Source organism: Anopheles coluzzii, chromosome 3 (genome assembly GCF_943734685.1).
Source record: "Anopheles coluzzii chromosome 3, AcolN3, whole genome shotgun sequence".
Classification (NCBI taxonomy): Eukaryota; Metazoa; Arthropoda; class Insecta; order Diptera; family Culicidae; genus Anopheles; species Anopheles coluzzii.
In genome coordinates, this window is record NC_064671.1 from 87,440,862 (window position 1) to 87,459,399 (window position 18,538).

Below are 18,538 nucleotides of genomic sequence, written 5' to 3' on the forward strand. Positions count from 1 at the left end.
ATCCATAAAGTTGCCTAGCAGAGACTTACGCGATACATTAACTGAACTCGTCTTCATGCATATAAAATAAGGATAAGGGCATAACAAATGCACCGAAAAGGACAATCATTTCTTCACACAAGGATATCATCAGAACTGGACTGTTCGCTGGTTCCAACAGTGATGGCGTATTGTCTACCGTTCAAAAAAAAGTGGAACAGTCTGGCTGGAGGATGACGAAAGCGCAACACCGCCAGAGTTCATCAGCATCAATAAACGACCCGCCCCAGGCCCTGATAAGACTGTCCTTTCGCTGAATGATGCCACTCTTGTGAAACGGTGCGGTTCTTCTGCACCCCGCTGCTTCGAATGGCGTGAATCCCGTGGCGTGAACTTTTACCTCCCAGCCCCGATCTCAGGACCTGGATACTCTCGCGCGCGTACGCGCGCAAGTGGCCCTTGAGTGACAGCGTAGTAAACAGCAGCGTTGGCGGTTGGCCCAGAAACTGGAGCAGTTTCCACCGGTTCGCCCCCGATCGATCGATCGATCGGAAGGGCAAAGATCCGCTTTTTTGCGCGCTTCGTAATAGTGTGTTTACGCAGCGCACATGTGTTTACAATGTATTCGCACCACAGAGCATACTGTTTCGATAATATTTTGAAATGCCCAACACGGTGCGCGATCGTTGGGGTGGATCATTGCGGTCAGTGCATTTTAACAAGACGGAAACATGGAAACAACCGATCGCGATTCTACGCAGGCAAAAGAAAAGGAGCAGTTTTCGGAAACCGCTTATCATTGCCAGTGATTGGCCTTTGTTTATTGGTTCATTCATCCCGAATCAGCTGTTTAAACAAGCGAAGCAAAATATTTCCTTTAATAATCACCCGCGCGCGAAATGAGGCTGTATGATTCACGTGTTCGTTTTTTTCTCTGCTAGTTTTATTGGAATTTTATGGCTCATAACTTCACCAGAACTTCCATCCCACAAAAACGAGTGACGAGGGAAGCGGACTTTTTGTACACAATTTATCAGATCAACACTTTCTTATTTACTTGAAGAACGTTCTCAAAATAAATAAATTACAAACAGTCCGGTTTTGTTTACAAAAAAGGTCATTTTCCGTTACCACCGTACCGCGCGGTACAAAATCAAAATTAGAAGAAATGGACAGCATAATGTAAACACGACGCTTGATGCAGGGGTTTTGACCCGATCGAAAGCGGTTGCGACCAGTGAAACGGGCACATCATTCGCTTCAAAATAACGTAATCAAGCGTACGGTTAGTCACCGAGCCCTGCATCGCCATCATCGCACCACGCACACTAGCACACGGGCCCAGTACAAATCGTAAACAAAAGAAACGGCTGACGCTTAAAAACGACCATCCGGGGGAGAAAAAAGTTCAATCTGCAGCCAATTCTCGTCGCAGAGGGTTTGCAGTGTACAGTGCGTGTGTGTTTTAATTGTTTGTTTCCTGTTTGCTGTCTTTTTAATTGTTACAGCCGTGTACAAGTTGTGTTTTTAACTAAAACGACCATCGAGAAAAGTTAATTAGCTTTTTCCTGCAGTGGAAAATACCCTATAGCCAGTGAATCATTGTAGAAGAGAAAAAGGAACCAATCTTTTGATATTAGCGTCTGGTTTGTGCGACGTCATTTTGTGCTTTCTGCCATTTGCAATCGGTGAGTAGCAACAGCGGACACAATTCTTTTCTACGCTTTATCTTTCAATTCGACAACGAAAAATAAGGCCCGTGGGTGTGTGTCTGTGCGCGTTGTGACAAAACAGTGAATTTTTCTCTAATCAAACTCGCCTACTGTGGTGTGCTCGCGTTGTTGCGCATCACCTTTTTTCTCCTTCGCCACAGATCAGCCATGAAGTTTCTAATACTCATCCTCGGCTTTGTCGCGGCCGCCAATGCGATCTCCATCTTTGAGCTCGTGAAGGAAGAATGGACAGCATTCAAGGTAAGAGAGCAGCACGAGAGAAATGATTTAATTTTGTTCACAAAACTCGTACGTTGTTTTTGGGATGCGAAAATGCAAACACCCCTCAAAAAGCGAAAACTAATTTCTAAGATACGCTTGGCTGGAACTGTGTGTGCGGACCGTCTAGTGGTGGGGGCGTCATGGCGTGATCCGGAAATTATCGATAGCTGAAGCGTTATGACGCCATCGAACGCGGCGTACTTCGTTAGGGAAACAACACCGACCAGAAGAGGGAAGGGTCATTTAGTATAGGGTGAACACCACAGCGACAACAAACAGTCCGTCGGGCACCAGCAAGCGATGTGTATTACGCGATCCATAATTTTGCATCCGTGAAATATGTACGCCGCGCAATTTCGTCATTATCACCCGCTTCGAACCAACAATCAGTAGTCAGCCAGCGGCCAGCTGCTGGGGCGGAAATGTTTTTCTGGGTCATTAGAAAGAGAGTTCCCATCATCTCCCTTCCCCCATAACAAAGCCCTCACTGTGTGTGTGTGTGTTTACACAAAATGGCCCATGAACTCGTTCGCCGGACGGTCACGGCTGCTGATTGCCAAAAAGTTTGCGTCGCTTCTCGCAGCCACAGTTTTGGCCTTTCTTTCTTATCGCCCAGCACACAAAGAAGAACGACAAACGGGTAGCAGGTGACGGATGCTGAAACAGAGAGGAGGGGTGTTTTTTGATGTTGTATTGGTCCAATGTGTTGTACCACCGCCCAACATCATCCCCTTGGTTCATCGGTTTGGCTGTGCTGGGGGACGTGCGTGTGTGGAATACGCTCTTTTTCAATGCCATAGCAACCGTCGGTGTGTGCGTGTTTCTGCTATTATGTTACCATCGCTCAGCTGGTGTTATTTACAGTTTTTTGGTTATGCGAATCTCGACTCACCCTTGTTTTGGTCCCTTCCCTAACACACCTGTAGGCTACACCAACACAGACGCTAGCATTACCCTCTTAATGTTGTTTTTCGTTCGCTTGCTAAAAAGGTGGCGGATAAGATTTCGTTCCCTTTTGCTGCTTTGTTGTGTCGCTCGTCAACCCAACTTACTTTCTGTTGTTTTTTTTTGTGTTTTTTTACGTACGTGTTAAGCGCAGAAGAAGAGAAAAACGAAATCAGAGGCAAAAACAGTTGCAATTTTGTGCAATAGAAGCGAGAAATCGTAGATGCAAGGAACAAGACCTTTGCCATTCATGGAATTCTCTTCCTGAGCTATTCAACTGAAACCTGCAACATGAACTTGTGCGAGCATTGGATGCTTCACTTCAAGTTAGAAGATTTTCACATCAGCGAAGGGCAAGAAGGGCCTTTCATTCGCCCCATCTGATCAGCCCATGATCATTCCATGTACAACTAGATATGATCAGTTCATGGTGGTAATTGCCAACTTGTTGGATTAGATTGTATAACAATCGCCCTATCTTAGATTTGGAGAGTTTTTCCCACTAAAGTAATTAAACTACTTTTTGTGTGACCGATACAATACCCGTATAGAAGTCATTCTCCATCACAAAACTGGGCTATGAAATGAGTATTATGAACGAAACTAAGAAGAACATGAATGCGAGCTGCTCGGCTTTGGCAAGCTCTGAAACGCCGGAACACGCCGGATGTGATTGACCCTTCGCTTCAGCATAATCATGCGATGCTGCCGGCATTGAACACGGGCCAATCCTGCGACCCTGAGACTGGACATGACTCTTCATTAACGATTTATGCGTGCTGTCGACTTGCTATTTAGGCTCGATTCTCCAGCAACCAGTTTTGTCATCGGCTCGTTCAGAAGCGTCCACCATTGAGCGACCGTTTTCTCTTTGTTGTCCGTCCAGCACAAAACTACTGCTCGGTTCCCTGCGAGATACAGATAAGGGAGAGGCGGCGAACTATCGGGGCTCATAATGGCACACATAGTTGCCGCCTTCTGTGTACTGTACACCCTTTCCGAACACAGCAAACCCACTCCGCATATGATGATGCAACATTATGGGGCGTTGAAGCACACAAATCGCTTGATACCCGATCGTTTCGTTCGGCTTATCAAGCGCTCGCATATGGGTGTGGTGGATCCTATATTCGTTGTATTTTGTTATACATTTTTTTGTGTAAAGTAATAAACCGTTTTGGATTGCACGCAAAGTGTGTGTGTTGTTGCGATAACCTCAGGCGATGAAGCAGCAGCTGTTTTCTACGCCCCGGATTTTCATATGACGCACTTAAACTTGTCTCACTTTGCGTGTCCTTTGTGTGAAGTTCGCACCAATGATGATTATGTTATTGCGCGAGGCAGCACCGCGGAGAGATCATGGCGCGAGATTAGTAGCAAGTGCGATTCAAATTCAAACTCCTCATTCTCAACGTACAAACACACGTTCAGGAGGTTGTTTTGACACTGGTCCTGCAAATGTAAATAGAAAAAAACGTATCTGTTGTCTGTCGATCAGCGCTACCAAAACCAGTACAGTGGCTGGCTGGTGGGTTTTAGCTTTGTTACCTTTCTTCTATTTCGGGTACAAATGAGTCACATTTGCCGGTTAAAAACGCAAGAGTGGCAAGAGGTTGCCTTTTTCCCCCCTTTTGCTAGAACGGTAATTTATGTTTGCTTGCCTGTTCCGTCACAAGACATGAGTAATGGACGAAATGGGGTTCAACAAAAAGCAGAACAAACGAACAAGTGGACTTCTGGACGGAAAAGGGGTAAAACATTGCCATTGAACTAGATTAGCGTCCAATCATTTTACGCGGCAACGCACGTGTACTCATGTCTTTAGCCTGGCGGGCACCGGCCACTATGTGCTGCACCTTCGCTCGGAACGATTATGGACCGAAAGCAGAAGGTTCTTATCAAAACACGTGCCACAATCATTTAAATGTTACGCGAGAATGCGAAATTCAGTGTCGGAGGTTAAAAAAGCGTCTTGTTACATGTAGAGCCGTGTCTTATTTCAAAGTCTAGTTGGTTAGACGACATTTTAGACATAAATTGTTGACTTTGTTATACAACATTAAATGGGATATTTAAAATTCTCTCAATGTTTACTCTTAAACAGTCATCAATTTCGAAAATACTTTCTGTGAAGCATAAATAAACAGCCCATTCCCCTTGCAAGGCTTCCTCGTCCTCGTGAAGCATGCTGAATCATACGCTAATGCTTTTCCTGTCGCTGTGTTCTTCTTAAGGTTGGACACAAAGAAGTAAAATATATAAACATTGCGCTCAAGTGTCCCCACACACTTTCGTTTTGCTGCTGCTGCTGCTGCTGCTGCTGAGTCAGCGGGCCTCCCTTTCCCATTACCTAACACCACTTTGCAATTGTTCCAAACAAAAAGCATAAGTGGATTTGTTTTTGATTGGCACTTGTTTAATCGGCGACAATTTCTCTCTCTTTCCCACTCTTCTTTACTAGCTGCAACACCGCAAGAAGTACGACAGCGAGACGGAGGAGCGCATCCGCATGAAGATCTACGTGCAGAACAAGCACAAAATTGCCAAGCACAACCAGCGCTACGATCTTGGCCAGGAGAAGTTCCGCCTGCGCGTGAACAAGTACGCCGATCTGCTGCACGAGGAGTTTGTCCACACGCTGAACGGGTTCAACCGTTCGGTCAGCGGCAAGGGGTAAGTGTCATTGGACGGGGCGGGGTGGGGGGGGGGGATGATTCAATTATTTCCGCTTTTATGGTAACTGATCGTGACACTTCCTTGTTATTTTTCCAGACAATTGCTGCGCGGTGAGCTGAAGCCGATCGAAGAGGCCGTTACCTGGATTGAACCGGCCAACGTGGATGTGCCGACGGCGATGGATTGGCGTACGAAGGGTGCCGTCACCCCAGTCAAGGATCAGGGTACGATCATTTAATGCTTTTGCTGCTGAAAAGATATTTTCTTATTTTTTCTTCTCTTTGTTTCTTGTTCCCCAGGACACTGCGGCTCGTGCTGGTCGTTCTCGGCTACCGGTGCGCTCGAGGGACAGCACTTCCGCAAGACGGGCAAGCTGGTGTCGCTGTCCGAGCAGAATCTGGTCGACTGTTCGCAAAAGTACGGCAACAACGGATGCAACGGTGGCATGATGGACTTTGCCTTCCAGTACATCAAGGACAACAAGGGCATCGATACGGAGAAGTCGTACCCGTACGAGGCGATCGACGACGAGTGCCACTACAACCCCAAGGCGGTCGGTGCCACCGACAAGGGCTTCGTCGACATTCCGCAGGGCAACGAGAAGGCGCTGATGAAGGCGCTCGCCACCGTCGGCCCGGTGTCGGTCGCGATCGATGCGTCGCACGAATCGTTCCAGTTCTACTCGGAGGGCGTGTACTACGAGCCGCAGTGCGACTCGGAGCAGCTCGATCACGGCGTGCTGGCGGTCGGGTACGGTACGACCGAGGACGGCGAAGACTACTGGCTGGTGAAGAACTCGTGGGGCACCACCTGGGGCGACCAGGGCTACGTGAAGATGGCGCGTAACCGTGACAACCACTGCGGTATTGCCACCACTGCCAGCTATCCGTTGGTCTAAAAACCGGCGATAGTGGGGGGATATTAGGAAGAGAGAGGATACGGCATTTTTTATGTTGTGTGATATATACAAATTTAATTACGAGGAGACAGAAGAGAGAGAAAGGAAAATGCGGTTTCGCCGACAAAAAAAGGTAACACACACACCATGCACCACACGCATTAAGCAGGAGAAGGGACCATTCCGCGAATGTTTCCCATATTACTTGCGCCATACAAGAACAAAAACCTCTTTTTGAGTAAAAACTTGTGAAAGAGTATCATCTAAAACATCATTAAAAAACGATTAACGGATCGTGTCGTGTCGGTGTGTGTGTGTCAGGTTAAAAAAGGCGAAGTTCGTCGTTTTAAGTAGTATTTAGCTTTAAGTTTACAAAGAAAAGAATAAACGAAAAGCGTAGACAATACGGTAAAAATCAACTATTTTAGTAAGCTATAGAAGAAAGAAACGATACGAATTAGTTTAGCCAAACATGAAAGATGCAGCTCTTGCTTGAATTTGAAAAAAAACGACTGATATACGTACGTCTAGGGCCGGCTAGGGTCTAGAACAGGGGTCTCCAAACTACGGCCCGCGGGCCGCATGCGGCCCTCGAGAGCCTATTATGCGGCCCGAGGCAACTTTGTGAAGGTTGAAATAAATAGAAAATTTTTGTGACTATTTCTAGAGAAAATGTAATTGTTGCTTTTTAGCGACGTAGACTAAGCTTAAATAATAGAAAGCAATAGGAGTTTTGTATATTATGCTAGTATTTTCTTATAAAGATAAAATTTGAACGTTCGTATTACCTACAGGCAACGAAAAAATGGCCCTCAACACCATTATATGTGAAGCAATGCGGTCCGCGAACTGAAAAGTTTGGAGACCCCTGGTCTAGAACGACATCATTGTCCGGAAACCATCCATGATCAAATAGGGTTGTCTGACGACTCTTTAAATCAAAAATAGCTTTGTTTCTTATGTGGTAGGGTTATCTTGAAATTAAGTAATATTATTTTAAAAGGTTTGTGATGTGAGGGATTTTTTCCTCTGATACGTTCCGCGTTGTATGTATCGATGGCATTTGGTTTGAAATGTGGCGGACAGGGATGTCTACACCACAGAAACTGGTACATTGGTGGGCTAGATGTTTGCCGTTTGTATGGAAAGGTATGGAAGAGCCGTTGCTTGTGGCCAATATGATCGTGGTATGATAACGCCTGGGCTACGCGGACGACATTGACATTGTTGCGATCAACAACATGAGGACGGCTGCGGGAACGTTAGCTGTACTTAAGTCAGCAGCTCAGCGGGTTGAACTCCAGATGCAGGGTTGAAGACAAAGTACATGCAGGGAATAGGGGTCTAGGGATAACACCCCAGATACCTTTCCCTGTATCACCATGGCTGATGAGACACTGGAGGAGGTGGGTTGCTTCGTATAGTCACATGTGACTCTGATACTTCCTTGGAAATTCGGAGGCGCATCCTCGCTGGATATCGCACCTTCTGTAGGCTACGTTAGTGGTTGCGATCTGGTCGAGTCTCCAGGCGAGCAAAACTGACGCTCTACCGGACTCTTATAAGGCTCGTTGTGCTCTACGGACATGAGACATGGACCTTACTAGAAGGCGATCTACGCGCACTTGTGTGTTTTTGAACGCAAGGTGCTACGTTCGATCTTCGGCGAAGTACGGGACGCGGACGGCACTTGGAGAAGACGGTGGAATGATGAGCTGTACGAGCTGTTAAGTGATCTCCCGATTGGAATTATGATGAAAATCGGGAGACTGAGATGGCTGGGGCGTATAGCGAGGAGGCCTGTTAGCTATCCAGCCTGGGAGGTCATCGAAAGGGACCTAACAAGCACGCGGACGAGAGGAGTGCAGCGAGTACCGTGGCTTGACCAGGTCGAGGCAAACTTGCGGCGGATCGGTGTCTCGAGTTGGAGATCTGCAGCACAGGACCGGGCGTTATGGCGCAACATTCTGTTGCGAGTCGACCGACGGCTCTAGTGCGTTATATATATGATCTTCCCACAGTAATATTACACTAACGCACTGTAAGTGTTACAAGAATGTAATCTCCTTACCCATAAAAAATCTAATTATTGAGGAAGATGCAGTTGTTAGACATTGGCATACATCAACATTACACCTTGTACGGTTTTACTAAACGCCTGTGTGTATGCAATCTAATGTTGCAGGGGTTTTCGATTCAATTCACGCCATACGGGTACTTTTCTGAATCGAGTAACGAGTCGAAGCAAGGATATTCGCTCTTGCAGCACTTCAACCTGATGCAGCGGTACAAGAATCGTGCAAAAATTAGAAGCCCGGAAAAAGAGGCTCAACGAACAGCTTGGGCGAATTTTTAAACCTTTTGATGGCAAACATCTAGCCCCTTTTCCTATGCTATGATTGCAATGCTCAGGCCGGTATCTAAAACCATTCAGAAGTGGTGTAACTTAACATGTGTCTAAAACTGATAATGATTAGAATTATTCAATTTTAACATCATATTGGTCAATATTCAGACACTCAGTGTAGAGATTTCGCGCCATTTTTTACATTTATGTATGGATTTCTGACTTTTGTAAAACATTTTAAACAGCTCCTCAACGACGAGTGACGAAAGTTTTCCAATAACTGGTCTAAGGAACTGTCTAGGAAGCCTCAAAATCAGAAGGTGAAAATATGAGGTGCCCGACACCTCACCTTTAGTTTACATCAAAGATAAAAAAAGATCATGATTAGTACTGAAAAGCAATGAAAGCTCTCAACCGATAAAGTCTTATTAGTCCTTCCAGAGGAGGATTGATTGGCCCATGTTAAGGTGATGTTAAGGTGAAGATGGACACTTCTCGGTATAAAGACAGGGATAACGGGTTGACAGACGATGGCACTATATCCGGAATGGTTCTGAATATCCCTGATGCTCTCCAGGACGCCAAAGAGAAGGAATAATTGCATATATATAAATGGATGAGAAATTAAGTAGGACCAATTGCCTAACACGAGTAGTAGGCTTTTCCGACTGAAACTCTTCCAAAAGTTCCTGTAAACAAATCAGTAATCGATGGAGACTATAAACCCTTACCTGTAGGCACTAACGATAATTACCTGTTCAACAACAATTCAGTTTGACTTTCGGTTGCGAACACAAATCTTCCATACTCCAAATCCGGATTCGTTCGTAGCTCCCTTTATACACCGTTTATTTCACAGCTTCTACGCACAACGACCATAGACGGTCTCGGCCCGCCAAAACAAAGCCAACAACAAGCAGCGCATTCACTTAGATGAACTTGAAGCGACGGTCGGCGTACGCCACCTGACCGGTGCGGTACTGCTGTTCCCGCTGGTCGCGCTCGTTCTTCATCATTTTCGCGTACACAATGATCGGGATGACGACGGTAAACAGTCCAATCTTGAACGAGCGGCCGGTCGGCTTGAAGTGCTCGTAATGGTTAACGCGCATCGCCTGGAACCGGGCTAGGCCAGTGTCGAACTGGAAATGGGACAAAACCGAACCAACACTCGTTAGTAACTGGTTCCGGGACACCGTTTGCTATTGCTCCGCGGAATCTCTACATCCGCGGAGTGGTCAGTGTCGATGACATAACAATCAGGCACCTTCCGCCATCTCGAACGGGGAAGGTTCACTTACCACACCACCGCTCTCGCCGCGCAGATGGTTGTGCGGGTTGGTCATCGTGCGCCAGTACTCGTTGCGTAGGGCCGCACGCCGGGCCGCCTTTTCCTGCTGGCTCATCTTGTTTTCTCAGGAGCGGTCGAATTTCGCGCACCACAATCCACACCGTCGGGCGAAACTTGCTGCTCTGCGAGGGTTTGTTGTTTTTCTTGCGAATGCAGAACTGTCAACGCGAGCGGTCAAAGTGGGCGCAGAACAACGGGTGGCTCATGTCGGGGTTTCTTCGTTAAATATAACGAGGAATGGGAAGTTGCCAAACGAAATTCATTTATTTTAAATGCATTTTTATTTTCACAAAAACTTGAATTCATTTAATATTATTTGAAAATACTAAAACTATTTAGTATCATTAAAATTAATAAACGTAGCAAACTGAGCTCCTGACAACTGAACGAAACAATTTTAGGGATCGTGTCTTTGCTATTGAAACAAGTCGACATAACCCCAACACGGTGGAAATTCGTGGAAAAAACTCTTATTTCGCAGGTTTGAGGGGGATGCATTGTTAATTTTCACGAACATTACTTAGTATGGGTAAAACGCATTTGAAATTCGTTAAATAATCCTATTTTTCATATTTGTTACTTTGACCGAACAACGCAATTCTTAACTGCTCCGGGACTCCGTTGTACACTGATCTCGTCTGCTCTGCAACTAATTTTAAACCCATGTCGATTCAAGAATTGATCTCAAACCCCTCGACTTCGTTAGAATTGATCTCGAATCTACTCCAAAAAGCATTCCAATGGTGATTATGTTCCTGAATCCATGCAAATGTTGGAACTGATTCCAAACCTGCTCCGAGCCTTGAACTGATCCGAGACCTGTTCCGATCTTTGAAATTATTTTCATCCTATATTGGTCCTGAAACTAATTCAGAGCCCATATCAATCCATTAACTCATATAGAACAGATTGAAATCGATCCCTAATCTGTACCGAATTTCTAAGGAGCTCTGAATCCATTCTGATCATGGAGTTGATCCCAAACGTGGTCGAATCTTTGTAATGATCCCTATCCTATATTGGTCAAGGATCTGGTCCAAGTTCAATCCAAGAATCGATCTCGAACCTATCCCGATGTTTTAACTAATCGCGAATATGTCATGCAGATCCAAACCCATCCTGGAAGATCCTGGAACCACGATTTTTCCCAAACATCTTCGCATCTTTGAAATGATCCCAAACCTATATCGCTCCTGCGTTTAATTCTGAACCCATATCGAACCAAGAATTGATATCGAACCTAAACGGATATTGGAATTTTAACATATATCCTTGCAGTTTCTGGATACTTGATCCAGAAGCTCTAAAGGCCCAGGAATCGATATACAAAGTTTACCGTTCCACGAAATTATCCAGAACCTGTCAGGATCTTAGATCTTGACCCTTGATCTTAGAGGCCCAACAACTTCCACCAGCAGCTATTGGTCTAAAATGTTAACTAAATGTTAGATTAATCAAACAAAATGAATCACTTTACGTAAAAGAAACGACACCGAAGTTCATATTATTAACATATAGCTTTATTTTCTTTTTCTTCATAAACGCTTACATAGTATATGTTTACGAATTCTTACCACTAAGCGGTTGAATAAACTTCCAAATGGGAAAGGAAATAGGTTGGTACCACTGGATACCCCGCGCAAATGGGTATCGGTATCGGCCTGTCTGTTTTGTCACAATTTGGCTGCCTTGTGGCACACGTTCAGCTCAGTTCTTTTGCGGTTTTGCACTTTTAATACATTTCCTGAATCAGAAACTTTGGGGTGGATTGGAGAAGGAAAGGATCGGCTCACACTGCAAAGAAAGCAATGAGGCATATATTTCTTGGGGATGAAAAAAACAGAGTTCGTAGAATACGCTGCCACCAATCATTAAACACTCTATACAACCCTTGGTATAGCTATCAATAATGGGGATCTCTTTATGCAAAATGAAACCATTCATGCGTTTGGCGGGATCGGGGATAAAAGGAGGTGGGTGGGGTTAATAGTAACGCATCATACGTAATGCGTCTCGACAAAAAAAAAAGTGTTGCACTAAGCACGCTCTACTCCGCTTAGCGGCTGGCAACTTCCTCCGAAGGATGAGCGTCCCCATTGTGCACGCCATTGCACTTCTCCGCGGTGCCGTTGGCGACGCGTGCCTTCTTCGCTACATGCTGCTGCACGTCCGGTTGGCTCTCCCCGACTGGCAGATCGAAACGGTGCTCCAGCGTCATGTGGCTGAGCGGCGGCAGACCGACGCACGCACGCAGAATGTTCTCGATTGCCGTTCGCTGGCGGAAGAGCGAATTGACCACGGGCGTACCCTGCGGCACTAGCGGCGCCTTGCACAGGTAGCTCAGCAGCGACAGTACCGACCGGAAGGGTAGGTACTCACCGCTGGCCGCGGCGTCCTTGCGGCGAACCTGAATGCGCGAGCACAGCTCACCCAGTATGGCCAGATCGAGGATGAGCGGGGTGGCGAGCAGCGAGTCCTCGCAGGTATTGTGGATGACCAGCGTGTTGTGACCACCGAGCATGATCTGGCTCGTGTACTCGTCCATCGCGCGCTTGCTGTCGCCGACGTACGGCACGTACTTGATCACCACGCAGTGGTCCGGATGTTCGTCCGCACCGTACAGGATGTGGTTGGAGGCGACCATATCGTCCACCACGTTGCTCTTGGAGATCTCCTTCGAGCGGAACTGCTGCGGGGCCGAGAGATTCTTGCCGTCGTTGTTGCCGAGATGGTTGTAGCTCACGATCGAGACGGGCTTGATGCCGGCCGACACCAGGAAGTCCACCAGCACCGACTTCAGCTTGGTCTGGCCCGACTTGAAGTCATCGCCGGCAATGAACGCACCGTAGTGCTCCGCCATCTCGATCACACCGGGCACGAACGTGTTCTGGGGCGATCCGTTGATGTAGATGCACTAAAGGGAGGTGAAGACAGAACAGAAACCAACATGGAATTGATGCTCAAGAATGCAGAAAACCCCACACCGCGACTTACATTCTCAGCAATAGCAGCCATGGCGAAGATCGTCGAGGGCGAAATCTCCGAATGGTTCTGCTTGAGCGAGCGCTCCAGATCCGCCATCGTCGTGTTGACGCCTTCCTTCACCTCGGCGAACCGCTCCGTATTTGCCGTCCACAGGATGACCACCTTGTCCACGCCCGACTGCTGCTTGAACTCGCGAATGTCCCGCACGATCTGCTGGTACTGCTCGTACCGCGTGCCCTTGATCGTGTTGTCCGCCCGGTCCGCCTGGTTGGCCGCAATGAAGTCGGGATCGTAGATCGAGGCCCTCGGGCGCAGCTGCGCCAACCGCTTGTACACCTGATCCTGCAGCCCGACCTCCAGCACCTGCGCCCGCTTCATCGCCTCCCCGATGTTGAGCGAGCTAATGTCCCACCCATCGACGACGATATCGTTCGGGTTGACCATCGGCACCAGCTGGTTCATCGGGATGTACACATCCTGCCCGCTGGCGTCCGATCCGAGCAGCACCGTCGACGACTGCGTGATCGAGCCGTACCAGTTCGCCTGCTGGACGCCCTGGCGCGTGCGCCATTCCAGGCTGTGCTTGTTCGCCTCGAGCGCAGCGGTCAGCGTCGAACCGTTGTTGCCGCCCCAGCCGACCAGCATCAGCCCCATGCGCGGGACATTTCGTCCGGTGCGGATATTCAACTCGGTAGTTTCAGGTTTCACCTGCAAAGGAACAAGAAATGGCGCCCCGCAAGCGCGCAGACACGAAGATGACGAAATTTTACTAACGAACCGACCTTGGACTTGTACCCACCATTGGGTGGGCGAGGGCTTCCCGTCTGGGCAAAACAAAAGAAAAATGAAAGGACGGATAATATATTCTAATCACGCGCCCCACGACGTTGCGCTTCCCATCCCCAAAATCGTTCACATCTTCAGGAAATCGTTTTGAGCCGGCAAAGTAGGCTTTGCATAATGCGATGACTTCTTCGCCCTCCTGCAGCGATAAACGGGTTTAGAACGGCGGCTTGTGTCCCGAATGACTGGCAGAAATTTTTGCTATATGTTGTGCAATACGCCATCGTATAAATAAAATTGGCATTTATCGCGCATCTCTGAATTGATCTTCCCTCCCAAAAAAAAAGCGGATCCCGGAGAACAAAGGGAGGCACGGTTGTCAAGATACGCGGCACCGTGTCTCTTCCTCATTTCTCACGTATTTGTGCTCCGCGCCCGGTGCATATTTCGTAACTGTTGCTAACATTCCCATCAGCATCTCCCGGGTTCGGGCGTTCTTCGCGCTCCCCCCATAATCGGTCGTCAACGGCAACGATCCATTCCGGGGATGCCTAGTAGTGTGCTGTTTATACACCAGCATCGTAAAAGGCGTTGCTCATTAGAGCTGAAACGGGAGCAGAAGGGGCGCGATTGGCGGCCGGACGCGCGTATCAAACGTACGTTCGCCCCATCAATCAGGTGACAGGCAAACAAGTGAATGTTAATTGTTCAAACTGACAACAGGGACAAACACGTGTTCCAACGCTTGCCGACCGATTAGATGGCGGGAGCGCGGTGACGCCATTGCCCGACCGCTGCCTGGAAGATACATTTGAATTCGTGTTTTACATCGCCATCGCCTTATCAGGCAGGCCCACTGTCCAAAGACGGACATTGGAAAATGGACGCATCGCTTCGGAAAAGCATTTGGGGGCGACTTAAACTCATGGCGACTGATTGAGAGGAATCATCATTTGAGGCTGAACTTGCGTTATCTGTATCCAAATATTTATTTCCGCTCCAAGCTTTGATAGGGGGGATTCGGGGGGCTGGAGATAGATGAAGCAAATGCACTAAAGTTCAATGGTTCTGTTGATCTAAGCCTCGATGAACAAACATTTGGTACGTTGGATCACTATCAAAATCAGAACGGGTGCTTTTCGCTGTGACGCAACGTGTGCTTAGGCGGCGTTCTATACAATTTGGAACACAGGGTATTAATGGCATGAACATTTATTTCGGCAAACATAAAATCATTGCCGCTAAATGTAAAGTTTTTGATCGGTCTTTTTTTCTGTGTCAATCATCGTAGCAAACATCGTTTTCACAAAAATTAATTCAACTGCAGTCTCTATTGAAACTCTTTTAATAAAACTGGTCATATTTTATGTAAAAGTACATACAGTACAGTAAAAGTACAGTACAGTAAAAGGTACATCAACACGAGGCCCTAAGTGCCCAACTATTGTAGGTCCTGCTGAAGTGTCCAAGCGGATTGCGGGATTCTCAACCAGGAAGAATATCAAGATAAAAAGTAATGCTCCCGTGTTCCACCCGTGTTAGTAGAATTTGCTGCGTTTTTTTTTAATATTTGGCTCTATTCTACAGGCAAACAACGGCTGTAGAGCTAAATAGGAAGAAACTCCCTTTTCAAAAATCCTAATTATAAATCCCACGCCACATACAAAACAAACATATGATACGCTTCCTACGTCACGACCAAGTCTTTATCATCGATAGAGCACAGCCTCACCATTTTCCCATTTCTAATAGGAAACATGCAACCTCAGCATGATTTTTACTACGAAACTAGCTAGATAACAGACAATTAAATCAAACCCGACCCCGGGGGCTACCACCGAATCGGACCGGGATTCCGTCCAACCTTATCACCGACCGTCCCTGGTCGGCGGCTTTAGATCGTACGAGCCCGCCGCCTGTGGCGTGATATGATGCACGGAGTGTCTCACCGAATTTAGTCATCAATTTACGATATCTCTGCTACCCCGTGTTCGGGAGTAACTTTTTTTTTGAAGCACAAGGGCTTAACAGAATAAGGGAGGGAATGGCGAGAGGGCTTTACAGCGAGCTTACCGAACCTTATGTCATGCCTTGACCAATAATCGATCATTGAAGCTTTCGCGGGCATGTCGCCGAAACGCGGGCAGTCGACAGGTGTAAAATTAAATTAAAACACGCGATAATAAAATCCCCAAAATGTGTGATTCTACGATTGATAAGCCGCGATTGCAGCAATCGTTTGCTGTATGTAGGGTAGAAACCTCTCTAGAGAAAAGATCAGATTCTTGTTCTACATACATGACACGTTGCAATTATATGCATTTTAGAGGACGCTCGTGGCACATCTTTTTTCGGGTGGATGTTTGCCATACGCCACTGTTTGTCAATATTCCAGCCAGCACGTCTTTTTAGCTTCTGTGGAGCCCTCTCCTTCAGTGGAGGGAAGGTGAGTGGGGGAAGTAAATATTGAACCGCTTACAAACGTCATCCAATCCGCGTGTATCCCCGCGAATTGCGATCCAAAATGTGGTTCTTTAACAGGCGACGTTCAAGGCACAGGTTTGTTTAGGTGTTTAGCAGGTTCATATCAGAAGCCGTGTTGCTTTTTTTCCCCTGCCTACTAGCACTAGAGCACCATACCATTTGACAGCGGAGGAAGAAGGAAGGAAAATGCTTTCCGTTTTGTGGATTCAGCTTGGTGCGTTATATTTTCAAACCTTCCAGAAATCTGTGCGATGGAATGGAAGATTAATACCATGATTTGAAGAATGCACGTGTAATATTAAACAAAAATCATGCACCCCAAAGCTCTAAGAACTTTTTATCACAATTTCTGCAAGAAATGGGCGGCAAATTCGGCAAAGCTAGTAACCGGGCGGGAAAATCGATTTTCACTCCAGTTTGGTGGCGTGGTGCTATTTTTAGCATCACGGAAGAATCTAGTTCCTTCTCGCACCATGCCGCGCTGTCATTCGTCGGCCAAAGTTAACAACAACTGTAATACAGCGGCCGGTACGGAACGGATCGATATCCGATGACCGTGACCTCTCCGGTGGCGCTTCTCCGATGCAATATTTCGCACTTTTCACTTGAAATTTTCATTTCTTCTCAGTCAGCCGTCGCGTGATGTTACCATGGAAACGCGGTAGCACTTAGTGGGAAAAGGGGATGAAACAGTACACCAAGAGGACAGTTTGCTTACCGTGTATCCGCTTGGGCCGCTGCTCACCACGGTGGTCGTTTGGTACTGGTAGTCCACCTCGATGTGTTCGTCCGTGTAGTGGACGTTCGGCGAAAGTACCTTCAGCTCTGAGGACATGTTTGATGCACGCTAGTCACGGTTCTGCACGGCCTGCAAATAATATGCACACGTAGTACACACAAACAACACACGGTGTATCAGAATCCCACTGTCTATTGGACGGTGCCGGGGGTGGAGAGTAATGTTTCACTGCGTATGTGCGCCACACAAGGAATATTCAGGACAACAACACTGCTGGAGCGACGGTGGTAAATATCGGCAAACGGCACCCGACCGTGCAATGCAGGAGCTATCACACGCGCTACCTGCCCTGAGAGTCTCGCACTACTGCTACTTCTGCCAGCCCAAAATCACGTTGCAAAAAGGAAGAAAAGCGTCGTCACCAGCAAAAACACACAAGGAGGCCGTAAAACCGTGTCCTTTTTGTTTGGCACATGCAGCGAAACACACACTCCAACTGGCGGGTAGGTGTAAATGTAATGATTTGTTAATGCCTGCCTTTTAGAGGTTGGTGTCTGTGTGTGAGCCCAGGTAGAGCGGCGTCGACGGTGATTTCAGATCCTACCGGTGTCGAAAACCGAACGCAAGTGGTTCCGCCGCTTCGGGTACGGTTCGTATTATATACAGCCGCTGCCGCACGGTGTCACAAACCAATCGTAGAAGGCGAGAAAAAAAAGTATAAATATTAAATAAATTGAGATTAAATTACAATCATGCATACAATTTGCGATCAAAATCAATTGAATTTTAGATTACACGTGAATATTTTTCAAATTTTAAACTGATATGATAATTGCACTTGTTTTTCGGGCAAACATTAGAAAATTGGAAATTAATTCCTTTTGGTATATTTACACCACACATTTCATTAGATAACTGTGTTTATCTGCAATATATAAATAATTTAAATTTTCTTTTTCTTTCAGTTGGTGTGAGCCACACTATGCAACACGCTTATCAGCGCAGGAGCTGGTGCAAACGAACGAAGCTTTTGAGTACAGGGTAGAACAACCCTATCATTGAATGTATCAAATTGGCCATAGAACCATAGAATGGTAAACTCATCATGTTCTGGTAAGAATTTTACGTTTCTGTGAAGTAATTTAAGATGTATAACCTGTGAAGGTATAAAATGGAACCATCATTGATATCGACAATTCATTACTTCTTAAATCTGTACCAACGATCAGGCGAGTTTTCTTATTTTTTTAAATCTATTTTAATTGTACTGATGGAATTAAGGCTATTTTGCTGTAACACGGATAAACATAAAAAGAGAAGATGTGATATCATCAAATCATTATTTTTCTCCTTTCAA

The 18,538-nt window shown here is 46.6% G+C and overlaps 4 protein-coding genes across 4 annotated transcripts in view; 2 read left to right on the forward strand and 2 right to left on the reverse strand.

Moving 5' to 3' along the window:
- LOC120955008 (lissencephaly-1 homolog) overlaps positions 1–18,538 on the forward strand; it is a 233,112-nt gene that overhangs the window by 58,070 nt on the left and 156,504 nt on the right. The window lies entirely within an intron of this gene.
- LOC120956779 (procathepsin L-like) lies at positions 1,371–6,911 on the forward strand. The gene is made up of 5 exons (XM_040378504.2): positions 1,371–1,667; positions 1,853–1,952; positions 5,380–5,591; positions 5,691–5,818; positions 5,894–6,911. Exons 2-5 carry the CDS (start codon positions 1,860–1,862, stop codon positions 6,490–6,492), a joined length of 1,032 nt encoding a protein of 343 aa, XP_040234438.1. The 5' UTR covers positions 1,371–1,667; positions 1,853–1,859; the 3' UTR covers positions 6,493–6,911.
- Positions 9,660–10,353, reverse strand: LOC120958915 (NADH dehydrogenase [ubiquinone] 1 beta subcomplex subunit 4). Its single transcript, XM_040381987.2, has 2 exons — positions 10,141–10,353; positions 9,660–9,981 (listed from the first exon to the last, which is right to left on the reverse strand). Exons 1-2 carry the CDS (start codon positions 10,243–10,245, stop codon positions 9,769–9,771), a joined length of 318 nt encoding a protein of 105 aa, XP_040237921.1. The 5' UTR covers positions 10,246–10,353; the 3' UTR covers positions 9,660–9,768.
- LOC120957167 (inositol-3-phosphate synthase) lies at positions 11,689–17,833 on the reverse strand. The gene is made up of 4 exons (XM_040379223.2): positions 17,719–17,833; positions 17,161–17,310; positions 13,185–13,883; positions 11,689–13,104 (listed from the first exon to the last, which is right to left on the reverse strand). The coding sequence occupies exons 2-4, from the start codon at positions 17,275–17,277 to the stop codon at positions 12,247–12,249; spliced, it is 1,674 nt and encodes a 557-aa protein (XP_040235157.2). The 5' UTR covers positions 17,278–17,310; positions 17,719–17,833; the 3' UTR covers positions 11,689–12,246.